At 37.6% G+C, this 15,935-nt stretch overlaps 1 protein-coding gene across 1 annotated transcript in view; it reads left to right on the top strand.

The window, feature by feature from the left end:
* The window catches only part of LOC308421986 (uncharacterized protein), a gene marked incomplete at both ends in the record, with an annotated part of 98,303 nt that overhangs the window by 19,180 nt on the left and 63,188 nt on the right, over positions 1-15,935 (top strand). Inside the window, 2 exons of the mRNA XM_080918481.1 lie at positions 1,855-1,961; positions 14,493-14,630. Of these exons, the coding sequence (XP_080774607.1) occupies positions 1,855-1,961; positions 14,493-14,630 (245 nt within the window). The remainder of the gene's footprint in view (positions 1-1,854; positions 1,962-14,492; positions 14,631-15,935) is intronic.

Genomic DNA, 15,935 nt, shown 5'->3' with positions numbered 1-15,935 from the left:
CAGAATAAATAAAGATGTTTTTCATATTCACGCATAGAAACAGCAGGAGAATGGTTAAAATGAAGTGAGGAGATCTTGCTATGGGCCTCATACACTATCTGATGATGCTCTTAGCTTCTGGGTTGATGTGAGATAGATGTTTGTTTGTAATGGGCCTTTACCTAATGATCAAAATATGTTAGTTTCCGCACAGGGGAGGAAAATACATGTCCATTATGAGAGATGAAGATGACCTAAAATAATTTGGCTCTGAACTGTGGCATTCAAAACTATTTACAATTTTTTGGGTTTCTAATTAGTTAATAAGCCTTGAAGAAGGTTGAGCAGAAGGCACAGTTTCTGTCTGAGAACTTGTTTTTACATCTGCAAGGTGACCTCATGGCTTGAATGTAGTGTCTATGTTTGTAGAAAAGTCTCAACACTTTCTTCGACTGACTTCTTCAAATGCTAATGGTTGGCCCAATATGTATTGCCAAATGAAAATTAAGACAAAACCAAAGTTATATAAAATGCATGGCGTTCTCACAGTCTGTAATAGCTAATTATTGGAACTTGTTTCAATATAAAATTATGTGAGAATTCTTAATGCTTGTGAGAAAACTTCATGAAAATAAGAGTTTTGTGATATCCATTTCTCCAGTATTCTTGTGATATATTTTGTGCTTCTTCAAGTGTAACAAATAGGCATGAATTTTCTTCAGCTTTTGTTATTCATATATTTCTATGGAAAAATGTATAATTTGTTCATATGGTTGGCCACTTTACTCATGTGACTCTTCTTAACCCTCAGAATACAAATTGTCTGTTGCTCTGAATAAAGTTGACAATTGCATGAGACTTTAGTTGCCTCATTTTTAGGTCTTGCTCTCCTAGGTTCATGGCACAGACTAGAGTTGTAAAACAGCTGATCATAAAGACTTTGTATTGCAGCATGATACTTCTGCAAGGGAACTTTTTTTTGGCTCTAGATATGACGATAAGTTTAGTTTATTAATTCAATAAAGCAATGAAACTTTATTGACTGTGTTTGTGATTGGGTGTTTGAGATAAAGATACCGCCCCTGCTGTCAAGAACACTGAAATTTAGATAGGCGCAATGACAAGATCCTAAAATGCTGAGACAAATGCAATAAGGGGAGCAAAATTTTATAGAAGCAAAACTCTTTCAAAGTGAGCATTGAAGAGGATGGGGCTTCAAGTTACAACTGTAGACAAGAAGTGACATTTCAAGAATGTGCGGCATACATAAAATCATAGTAGGGCAAGACAGGAAGGATAGCTTTTAAAGTCCTCTCCTTTATCCCTTATGTCTATAGACCATATCTTCACTCTTTTTTGTCTGTTTCGTATGTTTATTGTTGTGTTTTATAAAAATATAAGGAAGAAAAGGAATATATTAGGTGGATATGCAGTCATGTATGTGGGAAGGTGGTGACTCTATGGGTCCATTCTGAAGCATCCCTTCCCCCCGAGGGACCAGTCACATAGTATAGTGTAGAATAAAGTTTTTTCAGGGCAGAGAGAGGGAGAAAGATAGAGGCACAGAGAGACACACACACAGACAGAGAGACAGAGAGACACACAGAGACACATAGAGACAGAGAGGTAGAATAGAGGATTAGAGGCTATCCACGAGCACATGGAGAGAGGGGGGGAGAGTAATGGGAAGAGAGAGTGGAGAGGGTAAGGAAACAAGAGCAAGAGAGCAAAAGAGAGAGGAGGGGGCAAGTAGCCCTTTAGAGAGTCAGGCATTCCTGGCTGTCCAGGTAACTGTGGGGCTGAGCCTAGACTAAATGCCAACATTTATGCCTATTGGGTCTTTGTAAAATATAAGTTTATTTTGTTGTTTTACAGGATAACCTCACACCACTCTTGCTTGCTCTCAGGGAGAACAGACTGAAGATGGCACAATTCTTAGTAAGGATGGAAGCAAGTGTGCATGCAGTTGACTCACAGAGAAGGTAGAGTTGATTGATTCGTAGAAACCTTTCAATGGATGCAGTCATGCATGTAAAAATATTACGCGAATAGAAACATTAAGATTAACTTGCAGAAATATACTGGAAAGCAGCATATATTATCTGTTAGGTAGAATTACTTTCCTTTTCTTTCTTTTTTTTTTTTAAAATGATTCTTGCCAGTGATGAGGCCGAAGCAGATTTATTATTTTCCAATCTGTTTTTATATCACATTAATTACCTGCAGAATAATAAGATCAGTTCTGAGTCAAGGAACAGTCAAGGCAATAGAGAAAATTCTGTAAACACCTTTCTAGGGGTTAATCATAATGACCAAGACAAAAGGACTGCCACACATGCTTATGTTGAGCCTGCTCTGAACTTTTCATTAACTAAAATGTAAATGTTCTTAATCTGGGCCTATTTCCTGAGTCCAGGCCCAAAGTCAGATTTTTCTTTTGTCCTGGTAATGTCAAATTCCCACCAAGTATCTAGAAGCAAATGTCCCCCAAAGACTTTCCACATGTCCCCCTTATTTATTTCAGAAACAAGACTGATCCTGTCTTAGATTGTTCTGATCAGAATGCCTTTTTTACCCATCATGGAATGGGCATTATCAAAAGCAATGCATTTCTGTCTTAGGTTGGTAAGGTTCTGTGCAGAATCATACCCGTCCTTGGCTTGCCAGGCTGTTAAATTAATAACTCTGTATGAGGTTCCATTTTTAGTTTCAAGCCATGTATTTTGGCAGCTAACATATTGATGTTATTAAAGACTAGCTTCTTCACAATGGGCAAGAATAAAAGTATTCCCAGGACAAGAAGGGCTAATATAATCAAGCTATATATGCCATCCTTGAAGCTTGACCAAAATGGAATTTAGGCCAGAAATATTTTTATCAGCAATATCTGCAGCAAAACTCAGCAGAGCGGCATTCTTTAAATTCATAATCTCTATATGCTAAGTTAAAACATCTAGAGAAGTATTAGAATTATGCCAAACACCCTGCAAGTGTCTTGTAACCTTTTTCCAGTTATAGTGACTATCACTGAAAATTTTAGAAGTAACACAAATTCATTGATATTTAGCATGACACTCGAGATGGCCTCTTACTCTTAAACTCAGAACCTCTTCTCCAAAAATTTGAATAGCATCATAAATTAATCCTTTGTTCCAACTGCCTATCTAAATCCTCTTGAGTACTCAAAACATTACTAACTTTTTTTTTTTTTTGCTAAATGATTAACAAAAGTAGTTGTCTCAATTTCTTGTGTCAAAGCAATTGCAGAAGCAGTGGTACTAGTTATTAATGTAATTAAAGCTGCTATATCAGCAATAATGAAGCCCACTCCACTCTTGCTTCTGACCAATTCAATTCTTCCAATATTTGCAAGCTTTTTTCAAAATATCAAAGTCTTGTAATACCTATAGGCAATAAAACAAAAGCTCGTTGATAAACCACCATAACAGATGTCATATATCAATACACTAACACAATTAGAAAGTGTGCAGTCAATACAACTTACATTAAATACTGAGGAAGAAATAGAAGTAATTTTAATATTACCAATTAATGAAAGATTAGTAGCCTTAATTCATGTACTAACATTTGTCTCCCAATTTTATTCTCTGCAAATGTTACTTCATACAAGGTAATAGTGAATTTTTAAATGTTTCCGAAAAATTCTAGAACCAGACTTCCAAAAGACTGTCATTTGCAACATGGAATTGATTTATACACCAGTCCATGATTGAGTCAGAATAACTGGTCACATTAAAGGAAAGAGAACAGTCATTACAACAACTTCTCTATTTGATTAACCCTTCTAAGTCAGTTTACACAGTCTTCATGTTCTCTATCCCATAAGGTCTAAAAGCTTGAGGCAAGGCAGTTTGTCCAATATGGGTTAAAGGCAAGCCAGGAACAAATGTCCAATACAGCTTCCTAGTTACCATTGTAGGGTACCAACATGCTCATAGGTTAGCGCCATTCTTTTTCCCAACATCAGCATGTCTCACCCGTAACTCTGGAAGCTAGTACGCTCCTTCAGCACCATGTGGGAAAAAACACAAACATGCCATCTTCTCCATATTAATACCTGATTGGGACCCTGCCATATGCTAGTAAGTGGATCCCTCCATTTCACCTAGGCATAAGTGTGCCTAGTTGTAGGATGCCATAGAAACTCAGCAGAGAGTTTCTTGGCATACAAATTTAAAAAATTTAAAATAAAAGAGCATGATTTAAATAAGTGTGTAGTGTATGGGGATATAACTCCACCTTTTGTTTTATGACAATATTGTTTTAAAGGTCCACAATGCCTGTTTCACAATATCTTGTCCTTGAAGATTATAAGGAATCCCAGAAATATGGGCAGTATTACATTTGACAGAGCATCTCAAATGCTTGACTACAATAGCCAGTTCCATTATCTGTTTTAATCTGATTTGAAACTCACGCCTACATAGAAAAACAATGTAGGCAATGAGTAGCTACATTTCAGTGGCTTCTCCTATTAAAGCAATTGTAATGAGGAAGTCTGAAAAGGTGTCAACACTCACATGTACTAATTTTATTGTTTCAAAATCAGAAATATGAGTAATATCCATTTGTCATAATTGATTAAGTCCTGGAGGATTAACACAATTATATGCTACAGGACAAAATGGAGGACATTGAGGACAAGTCTGCAAAATTTAACATGCATTCTCTAGAAATAGCAATTTATTGTTTTAAGCTATTGCTATTTTGATGATATAAAGAATGAAATTGGGCACCAGGAACAGTGTGAGATCCAGGGACATAGGCCTAGTGGGACTGCACTCTGAGTAAACAAAGCATAGAATGGGCTAAGCGGAGCACATGAAAAATGAGGCCCTCTGCTTCAGTGGAGCCGGAACTCTGGCATAAGTACTCAGGATCCACCCGGAAAGCCCTTGGGTATGGATCAAACGCTCAGGCCATTTGGCACCTGGAAGAGTGGAGATCCAGGGACACAGGACTGGTGAGACTGTGCTGTGAGTAAAAAAAGTGCAGAGAGGGCTAAGCACAGCACACGAAAAACACGGCCCTCCAGTTCAGTAGAGCCGGAACTCTGGCATAGGTACTCAGGATCCACCCGAAAAGCCCTGGCTCAAAGCCTAGACACACAGGCCCACAGTAAAGCACAGGCCCTTGTCAGTGGGAGCCAGGGTTTGCCAGGGAAAGGCAGTGCTTGAAGTTCAACTCTACAGACCCTCTTAACCTGGAACAAAGGGGAGTCTGACACATAGGCCCAGGGACATATTGAGAGCCCCCAGACTTTAGAGCATAAAGTACTGTTCTATCAGGAAAAGGGTCTGTTATGGCCTAGAGAAAGAGCAAGGTCCCTGCCAGTAGTAGACAGGACCTGTGGGCACAGGGGTTAGTTACCAGAACAGCCTCACAAAAGCTCCCACATCTGAGCCCACAAAGACAGAGCTGAGTCACTGCTACCAGAACTCACTCCTTGCCCACCAAAAGACAAACACTCAGAAGCAGTTTTCTTCCTGAACCCACGAGCCCTTAGGTTCACAGGAGAGACGGGTACCAATCACTGACAAGATGACAGAGGAAAACGAAAGAACTTAAGCAATGGAAACCAAGACAACTTGGCATCATCAGAACCCAGCTCTCCCATCACAGCAAGCAGTGGAATGCCAAACACTCCAGAAAAAGAAGACTCAGACCTGAAATCATACCTCAAGATGATGATGGAGATCGTTGAGAAGATCATGAATAACTCCCTTAAACAAGTATGGGAAAACAACCATAAAACAAATAGAAGCTTTTAAAGAGAAAATACGAAAAACACTCAAAGAAATCAAAGAACTAGAGGAAAACAGAACCAAAGAGATGAAGGAATTGAAAATGGAAATAGAAACAATAGAGTAAACACTAAAAGAGAAAACCCTGTAGATGGAAACCTAAAAAAGAAATCAGGAGTCACAGATGTAAGCATCTCCTACAGACTACAAGAGATGGAAGAGAGAATCTCAGGGGCCGAAGACAACATTGAAAACAGAAAAAGCATTTACAGAAGATGCAAAAACCAAAAATATCCTAACCCAAAAATATCCAGGAGATTCAGGACACAATGAGAAAAACAAACCTAAGGATGATAGGAATAGAAGAGGGCAAAGAATATCCACTAAGAGGCACAGTAAATATCTTCAAAAACATCATAGAAGAAAACTTCCCTCTGTTAAGAATGAGATGACCATGAGCATAAAAGATGCCTACAGAACTCCAAATAGATTGGACCAGAAAAGAAATTCTTCCCGAAACATAATAGTCAAAACGCCAAGTGTTCAAAGCAAAGAAAGAATACTAAAAGCAGTAAGGAAAAAAGGTCAGATAACATATAAAGGCAAACCAATCAGAATCACACCCGATTTCTCAACAGAGACGATGAAAGCTAGAAGATCCTGGACAGACATCATACAGACCTTAAGAGAACACAAATGTCAGCCCAGGCTGCTCTACCCAGCAAAACTATCAATCACCATAGATGGAGAGACCAAGATATTCCAGGACAAAATTAAATTTATACAATATCTGACCACAAATACAGCCCTACAAAAAATAATAGATGGAAAACCCAACACAAGGAGGGAAACTACATTCTAACAAAACCAAGAAAATAACTAAGCAAGAAAACCAAAAGAAGAAAGACACACAGACATAATTTTGCCTCTAAAAGCAAAAATAGCAGGAAACAGCAACCACTATTCCTTAATATCTGTTAACATAAATAGACTCATTTCCCCAATAAAGAGACCTAGGCTATCAGACTGGATACATAAACAGAATTCAGCCTTTTGCTGCATACAGGAAACTCATCTCAGAGACAAACACAGACACTATCTCAGAGTAAAAGGGTGGGGAAAAAATATTCCAAGCAAATGGCCCCAAGAAACAAGCTGGAGTTGCCATTCTAATATTGAATAAAGTAGATTTTCAAACAAAAGTTATCAAAAAAGATAAGCAAGGACACTTTTTACTCATTACAGGGAAAGTTTGTCAGGAGGAACTCTCAATCCTTAACATATATGCTCCAAATACAAGAGCACCCATATTCATAAAAGAAACCCTACTGAAGCTCAACAAATACATTTCACCCCACACAATAATAGTGGAAGACTTCAACACCCCACTCTCACCAATGGACAGATCATGGAAGCAGAAACTGAACAAGGGCACAGTGAAACTAGTAGAGGTTATGAACCAATGGGAATTAATAGACATGTAGAGAACATTTCACCAAAAAACAAAAGAATACACCTTCTTCTCAGCACCTCATGGCATCTTCTTCAAGATTGACCACACAGTTGAGCACAAAACAAGCCTCAATAGATATAAGAAGATTGAAATACTCCCATGCATCCTATCAGATCACCATGGATTAAGGCTGGTCTTTAATAACAACAAAGACACAAAAAGCCCATATACACATGGAAACTGAACAATGCTCTATTAAACTATAGTATGGTCAAAGAAGAAATAAAGAAAGAAATTAAGGATTTTCTAGAATTTAATGAAAATGAAAGCACAACATACCAAAACCTATGGGATGCAATGAAGACAGTACTGAGAGGAAAACTCATAGCTCTGAGTACCACTAAAAAGAAACTGCAGACAGCATACACTAGCAACTTGACAGCACAGTTTGAAAACTCTAGAACAAAAGGAAGCAAAATCACCCAAGAGGAGTAGATAGCAGAAAATAATCAATCTCAGAGCTGAAATCAACCATGTAGAAACAAAGAGAACTATACAAAGATTCAAAAATACCAAAAGCTAGTTCTTTGAAAAAATCAACATGATTGATAAATCCTTAGCCAGCCTAACTAGAATGTTCAGAGAGTATATCCAAATCCACAAGACCAGAAATGTAAGGGGAGACATGACAGAAACTGAGGAAATTTAAGAAATTATCAAATTCTACTACAAAAGCCTGTATTCAAACAAACTGAAAAATTTAGAAGAAATGGTCAATTTTTTAGACAAATACCAGGTACCAACATTTAATCAGGATCAGCTAGAACATCTAAATTGCTACATAACCCTAAAGAAATAGAAGCAATCATCAAAAGCCTCACAAAACAACAGCAACAATAACAAAAAAGTCCAGGAGCAGATGGGTTTAGTGCAGAATTCTCTCAGAAATTTAGAGAAGACCTAATATCAATACTATCCAAACTATTCCACAACATAAAAGCAGAAAAAAAAAACACTACTTAACTTGTTCTTTGAAGCCATAATTATGCTCATACCTAAGTCATACAAAGACCCTATAAACAAAAAGAACTTCAGACAAATTTTTTCTCATGAACACCAATGGAGGAATAGTCAAAAAATTCTTGCAAACCAAATCTGTGAAGACATCAAAACAATCATTCACCATGATCACCATATCCTTTTTCCCAGGGATGCAGGGATAGTTCAATACACAGAAATCCATCAATGTAGTCAACTATATAAACAAACTCAAAGAAAAAAATATCATATGACCATCTTATTAGATGTTGAGAAAGCATTTGACAAATTTCAACACCCCTTCATGTTAAAAGTCTAGGAAAGCAGGAACTCTAGGCCTATACTTAAACATAGTAAAAAGCAATGTACAACACACCAACATCAAACTAAATGGTGAGAAACTTGAACCAATCCCATTACAATCAGAAACTATACAAGGCTGCCCACTCTTCCCCAGCCTATTCAATATAGTACTGGAAGTCCTAACCCGAACAATTAGTCAGCAAAAGGAGGTCACTGTGATATAATTTGGAAAGGAAGAAGTCAAAATATTACTTTTTCAGATGATATAATAGTATACTTAAATGACCCCAAACATTCCACCAGAGAAAAATTACAGCTGATAAACAACTTTAGCAAAGTGGCTGGATATAAAATTAACTCAAACAAATCAGTAACCTTCTTCTACTCAAAGGATAAGCAGGCTGAGAAAAAATTTAGGGAATTGATATTTGTCACAATTGTTACAAAGAGTATAAAATACCTTGGAGTGACTCTAAGCAAGCAAGTAAAAAAATGTGTATGACAATAACTTCAAGTCTCTGAAGAATAAAATTGAGGAACATCTCAGAAAATAGAAAGATCTCCCATGCTCATGGATTGGAAGGATCAACATAGTAAAAATGGACATCTTTCCAAAAACAATCTACAGATTCAATGCAATCTCCATCAAAATTCCAACTCAGTTCTCCATAAAGTTAGAAAGAGCAATTTTCAAAATTGTTTGCAATAACAAAAACCCATGAATAGCAAAAACTATTCTCAATAATAAAAGAACTTCTGGGGGACTCACCATCTCTGACATCAAGGTGTAGTATAGAGCAAAGTGATAAGCACTGCATTGTATTGGTACTGAGATATACAGGTAGATCAGTGGAATAAAACTTAAGACCCAGAAATGAACCCACACACCTATATGGTCACTTGATCTTTGACAAAGGAGCTAAAAAACATTCGATGGAAAGAGGACAGCCTCTTCAACAAATGTTTCTGTTTCAACTGGAAGTCAGCATGCAGAAGAATGCAAACTAGTCCATTCTTATTTCCCTGTACAAAGCTCATGTCCAAGTGGATCAAAGGTCTTCAAATGAAACCAGGTACACTGAAACTAATAGAAGAGAAAGCAGGGAAGAGCTTTGTTTTTTGCATTGGCACAGGGGAAAGTTTTCTGAACAGAACACCAATGGATTATGTGCTAAGATAAAGAATTAATAAATGGGACCTCATGAAATGTCAAAACTTCTGTAAGGCAAAGATTGCTGTCAATAGGACAAAAGGCAACCAAGCAATTGGAAAAAGATCTTTAACAATCCTACATCTGATAGAGGGCTAATATCCAACATATACAAAGACTCCAAGAAGTTAGACTCCAGAGAATCAAACAATCCAATTAAAAAGTGGGGTACAGAGCTAAACAAAGAATTCTCAACTGAGGAATACTGAATGGCAGAGAAGCACCTAAAGAAGTATTCAATATCCTTAATCATTAGGGAAATGCAAATCAAAACAACCCTGATTTCACACCCACACAAGTTAGAATGGCTAAGATCAAATGTCCGCTGCCAGCAGATGCTGGTTAGGATGTGGAGAAAGAGGAACACTCCTCTACTCTTGGTGAGGTTGCAAACTGGTATAAACATTCTGGAAATCTTTCTGGCCATTTCACAGAAAACTGGACATAGTACTAATTGAGAACCCAGCTATCCCACTTTGGCCATATACCCAAAAGACATTCCCACATATAAAAAGGAGATATGCTCTACAATGTTCATATTTATTTATAATATCCAGAATGTGGAAAGAACCCAGATGTCCTTCAACAGAGGAGTAGATACAGAAATTGTGATACATATGCAGAATTGAGTATTCTCTACTCTTAAAAATGACTTCATGAAATTCCTAGGCAAATTGATAGAACTAGAAGTTTTCATCCTGAGTGAGTTAATCCAGTCACAAAAACCACTCATTGTATGCATTCACTGTTAAGCAGGTACTAGCCCAAAAAGCTCAGAATACCAAAGAAACAATTCACAGACCTTATGAAGCTCAAAAAGAAGGAAGATCAGAAGGTGGATGCCTTAGTCCTTCTTAGAAGGTAGAAAACACTCATGGGAGGAAATAGGGGGACAAATAGGGGATCGGAGATTGAAGAAAAGGTTATCCAAAGATTTCCTCACCTAGGGATCCATCTCACATGCTGCCATCAAATCCAAGCACTATTGCTGATGCCAAGAAGTGCTTACTCACAGGATCCTGATATAGATGCTTCCTCAGAGGCTCTGCCAGAGTCGTACTGATACAGTTGATGCTTGCAGCTAACCATCAGACTGAACACAGGAACTCCAATGAAGAAGCTGGAGATAAGACTGGAGGAGGCTGAAATGGTTTGAAACTCCATGGGAAGAACATTATCCTCCAACCAAACCCTTCAAAGTTTGCAGGGACTAAACCAAACACCAGTGAGTACACATGGAGAGACCCATGGCTCCAGTTGCATATGTAGCAGAGGTTAGCATTGTCTGACATCAATGGGAGGAGAGGACTTTGGACCAGTGAAGGCTCATTTTCCCAGTGTGGGGTAATGCCAAGGCACTGAGGTAGGAGAGATTGGTTGGGATAGGGAGCACCTTCGTGGATGCAAGTGGAGTAGAATGGGGGTGGACAGTGGGAAGGATATTGTGGGGAAAGGGGGTAGCATTTGAAACGTAAATACAGAGAATAACCAATAAATTACAAGTATGTGTGAGTTAGAGTCCTGAGCCTGTGATAGAACAGCAAACTGTTGCCAATGGAACACTGGCAGTTTAACCATAATCTTAAAGTTTCCCTTGCAACGAATGCCAGAGTGCAATTACAACTTTTGAAAGGAAAACTCAACCTCCAACAAATAGTCTAGTCTCTCCAAAATCATCACCAAGAGCATCACATTCATGCTATGAATTTGGCTGCCAATTCCTGTACAGAAACACACAACATTTCAGCCTCCAATTCCTTGCCAGACACTGCCCTAAATTTTATTACCTAACATATAACCCAATTTGGAGTTATTTTAGAGACCCATTTCCATGGGTTGTCTCATGCCATATGTTGTTGTCTCGAATGACTCCAACCTTGCGTTACTAGTAATGTTACTGGTACTTTCTGTTACCACTGTTATAAAATGTTAATCATATTCAATAACTTATAAGCCAATATCTATAATCAAGACGTGCAGAGCATATTTATACTTTAAAAACCCATCAAACAAAAATGAAGTGGCTGCACACATCTTATTTTTAGTCTAGACAAAATTCTTACCTTCTCTAGGTGTAATTTCAAGAGAGGAGCACCTTGTTACCTGCTGAACCCAATAAGGACCATCATGGAGATTTTGCTGGGAGAAACAGCCATTAGCTCTTAGCATAGAAGCTGAGAAGCTGCTGGCACCTTTAAGAGCAGGGAGAACTGCTTTTCTCAAAATCATTCTCTCAAGTCTGTCGACTAAACTATCTCTAATCGAGGTACAAAGACTTAAAGCATTTATGAGAATTATCTTTTTACTCTAGATTTTTAGCACATCTCTAAATGCATACACAAAACCATTTTACCATTACCTTATCCCTTTTTACAAGGTTTATTCACTGTTGTCTCAAGTCATCTTAATTTCCTTTGCACGTGCCTTCATTTCCTGTGGTGTCCTTCACAGTATCCTGTTTACTGGAGCTCCACCATCGAGGCACCATTTGAGCAAAACAGCTCAGTCAATCAACAGGTTCTCTAGGGCAGGAATGAGGATAAAAAGAAAAAGGACAATTAGACAACATTAAAATACGACTCCAGCCAGTGCTGAGGCTGAAACCTTTTTTCTTTTGAGACATGATTTTACTGTGTCGCTCTGAATGTCCTACAACTTGTTCTGTACTCAGAGATCTGCCTGCCACATAGTGAATATTGAGTTCCTGTTTGAAAAAACTTTCCCTCCCAAGGGCTGGGATTAAAGGTATGGGCCACCACTCCCAGATTAGAATATCAGTAACTTAGAGTGTCGATGTATAAGGTTCATACTTTTCTTATTAATATTGGCTGATTTCTTTAGTTTTTTAATCTGATATTAGTCAATATAATACTGTATTAGAAAAATGTATTAATCTTGTTTTAATACACTTTTATTTAGAAAATAGTATATTAAGCATAAAAGTAAAAAAATGTCATTGTATATTAGCTACCTTTCATAGAGGCAAGCATGACAGAAGCAAATTACTGGAGGGAAGATTTATTTATTAATTTATTTTATGTGAGTACACTGTTGCTCTCTTCAGACACACCAGAAGAGGGTGTGTGATACCATTACTGATGGTTGTGTACAGCCATGTGGGTTGCTTGGAATTAAATTTAGGACCTTTGGAAGAGCAGTCAGTGCTCTTAACCAGTGAACCATCTCTCCAGCCCCTGGGAAGATTTAATTTGGCTCAAGACCTCAGAATGTATTCTCTGTCTTGGCAGGGAAAGCATCCCATATTATCTCCATGGTTGGGAGAATGTGGGAGAATTCCCCAACAGAGTCCTGTGTACCTAATCTCCTAACACCCCAAGGTCTCCATTGTAAGTTTATTCCCATTCACAACTCAGCGGAAAATTCAATTAGGAGATCTATGCAAGAAATTCCAACCTACTCCTATTGCCTGGCGTCATAGCTCTATTTTGTTTTCTCCCGAAACCTTGGTGTATATCTCCACAATCCTATAACTTTTGCATTCTTTATGTCACAAACCAGAACCACATGAATGATGTCATTTTCTGCTTCCATACTGATAGCAAGCTTCCTGTAGGTCCTGGCTAGTATCACTTGCCAGTGCTGTACGGCTAAGCCAGGACAAACACATCTCTAAAATATTAAAATGTAATAATATGTATGAAGAGTGGTTGTAAGACCATTTATGTGTAAAAAAGACTATTTATGTGGAAACTTGATGGGGTTTCCCTCTGGAGACAGAGGCATAGGTATCTCTGAGTTTGAGGTCAGCCTGATCAATAGAGTGAATATTGAGTCCTTGTTTGAAAAAAAATATTAATATATGTTTTACCTCAGTGCCCATCATGCAGTAATCAGCTTCATTAAGTGAATTGCTAATTAATTCCAAAAGACCACTAAGGAGTCAATTCTGATGCAACTCCATTAGCATCTTTTTATTACAAGCTCCAGCTTGGGCTCCCTGCCAACTCTGACATAGCAGAATGGGAAGGTGGAAGCTCAAGCCTAGTTAAAGGCAAGCAAACAAGCAAGGGGGGGTTCTAACCTGGCAGACATTTGACTGGTGGGGGGGGTGCACTATGACCTTTAACATAATTGGCTGGTGCTGGGAGCCAAACCATAAATAAAACTTCTGCTTTTCTCCTGATTTGTGGTTGTTAGGAAGTGAGGTGCAGGGGCAGGCTTGTAACCTGGAGGTATAGCTTTGTTGGGGGTAACCTGAAAACTGTTGCTAGGTGCCAGTTTGTTAGTTAACTAGAGTTCAACCCTGGAGTGTCAGGTTCTCTAGGATGGAGTCAGAACCCAATATATGTCCTCTCATTGTAACTATCTTTGCCACTATTATCAATATAATTATATATTGTTACTGTTATTATATCAATCACATAAATAACATAACTTACTTGACATGAGTATAAATTGCAATATATCACATTAAGCCATGGAAGTCCTGGAGAAGTCTCCTAAATCTTAATGTATTTCAGATAAATTTTCTTTAGTACCATAGTTGTCCTTCAAAGAATATTGATTTAGGAATTCTCCTATGTAATAGACTGGGAAAGGAGTCTACTAGTGTTATGTCTTTTTAGCTTTGAAGGTAACATGGTGTTAAATACTATATCTTACGAAATAGTTATGTCTAGTAATAATTCTATACAGTTGAGCAAGCTATTTGGCAAAGTGTATCCAAAACTTTTAAAATTTAAATTACTATTAAGGGTTGTAACTGAAGGTATTTTTATTTTAGAAATTCTCTCATGTATGCCGTAAGATGTGACTCGCCAGTTATGGTCAACCTTATTCTTCAACAAGGTGTTGACATAAATTTGAAAGATTTATTTGGATGGACTGCTTTACGTTATGCTATTGAAGGTGATCGGGATGTGTAAGTAATTCTAGTTAATGTTAATTGTTTTGAATAATCATACATATGAGAGTTCATTTTCAGTTTCAGTAGTTTTGAAATGGAAGTGGGTGAATCCATTTCATCATCTAGAAATGAAGAAAAATGATGGATTATTTAGAAGTAGAGATGGGTGCCGGATATCTTAATCTCAAGACAAGTTTGATTTTTAAGAAGATTGGGATTGAAAACGGCCTGATGGTAAGCTACCTTCATAATCCTTTTCATCGGGAGTCTGAAGATCTTCATACTTAGGGATTCCAGAATGCTCCATTGCATTCCAAACATAACCCTTATGCACATTGTCACATCTTTATTTAATTGCTTACTTTAGTCTTATAATGTCCATTTTAGCAGAAAATCTACAAAAGCTGTCTTCTAACACTGTAATTTGAAATTCTGTGACACAAAACTAGTTCTGAAATTACAAGGGAGTCAATACTTCCTCACAAGTCAGAGAGAGAGAGAAAAGGAAGAAATTCTAGTCTTGTCCTTTTTTTCCTTGTTGATTCTGTTGTTATAGCTTTGCTATTAAAGTGAATCCTATAGTATTTTAAGGATTATAACTGCTATTCATTAGTCACCCTTTATTGATTCAGATTCCCGAGCTTTTGTGGTAACATTCACATAATTATTAGAACAGTTTCTTTATTTTATATGGAGATTATTCCAAAAGTGTTCTCTTTCCATCTTTTCAAAATATTTATTTGCAGTCAAAATGTGACCCTAGACCTTTACGAATAACACTAAGAGGATTATGGCTATTTTGCTATTACATATATGTTATGACCACTCTAAAATATCAGATAGTATCCAATAGTTTTAAGAAAAAATCAGAGTCTGCTCTTTTTTGATACTAAATTTTATTCAGAAACTTCTTATAGTTTGAATAACCCCATTTCCAAGTGTGGATTGTTCTAAATCATTCTATTCAGGAAAGGTTCCAATTCTTTTTTTTTCCTTTTAATATTCTCTCATACATTACATTTCAACTGCAGTTTTCCCTCCCTCCACTTTTCCCAGTCCCCCTCCCTTCTCTTCCAGATATACTCCTCTTCCATTTCCCTTAAAGAATAGCAGGCTTCCCAGGGATATCCACCAAACATGGCCTAACTGGATGAGGCAACCTAGTAAGGAGAACCCAAAACACAGGCAAAAGAATCAGAAACACCCTCACTTTTATTGTTGGGAGTCCTACAAAAACACCAAGCTACACAACCATGCAGAGGACCTAGTGAAGACCCATACAGAGTCTGTGACTATTGCTTCAGTCTCTGTGAGCTCCAC

Source organism: Micromys minutus (genome assembly GCF_963924665.1).
Source record: "Micromys minutus genome assembly, chromosome: 6".
NCBI lineage: Eukaryota > Metazoa > Chordata > Mammalia > Rodentia > Muridae > Micromys > Micromys minutus.
This window is presented reverse-complemented; position numbering and strand designations above follow the sequence as displayed.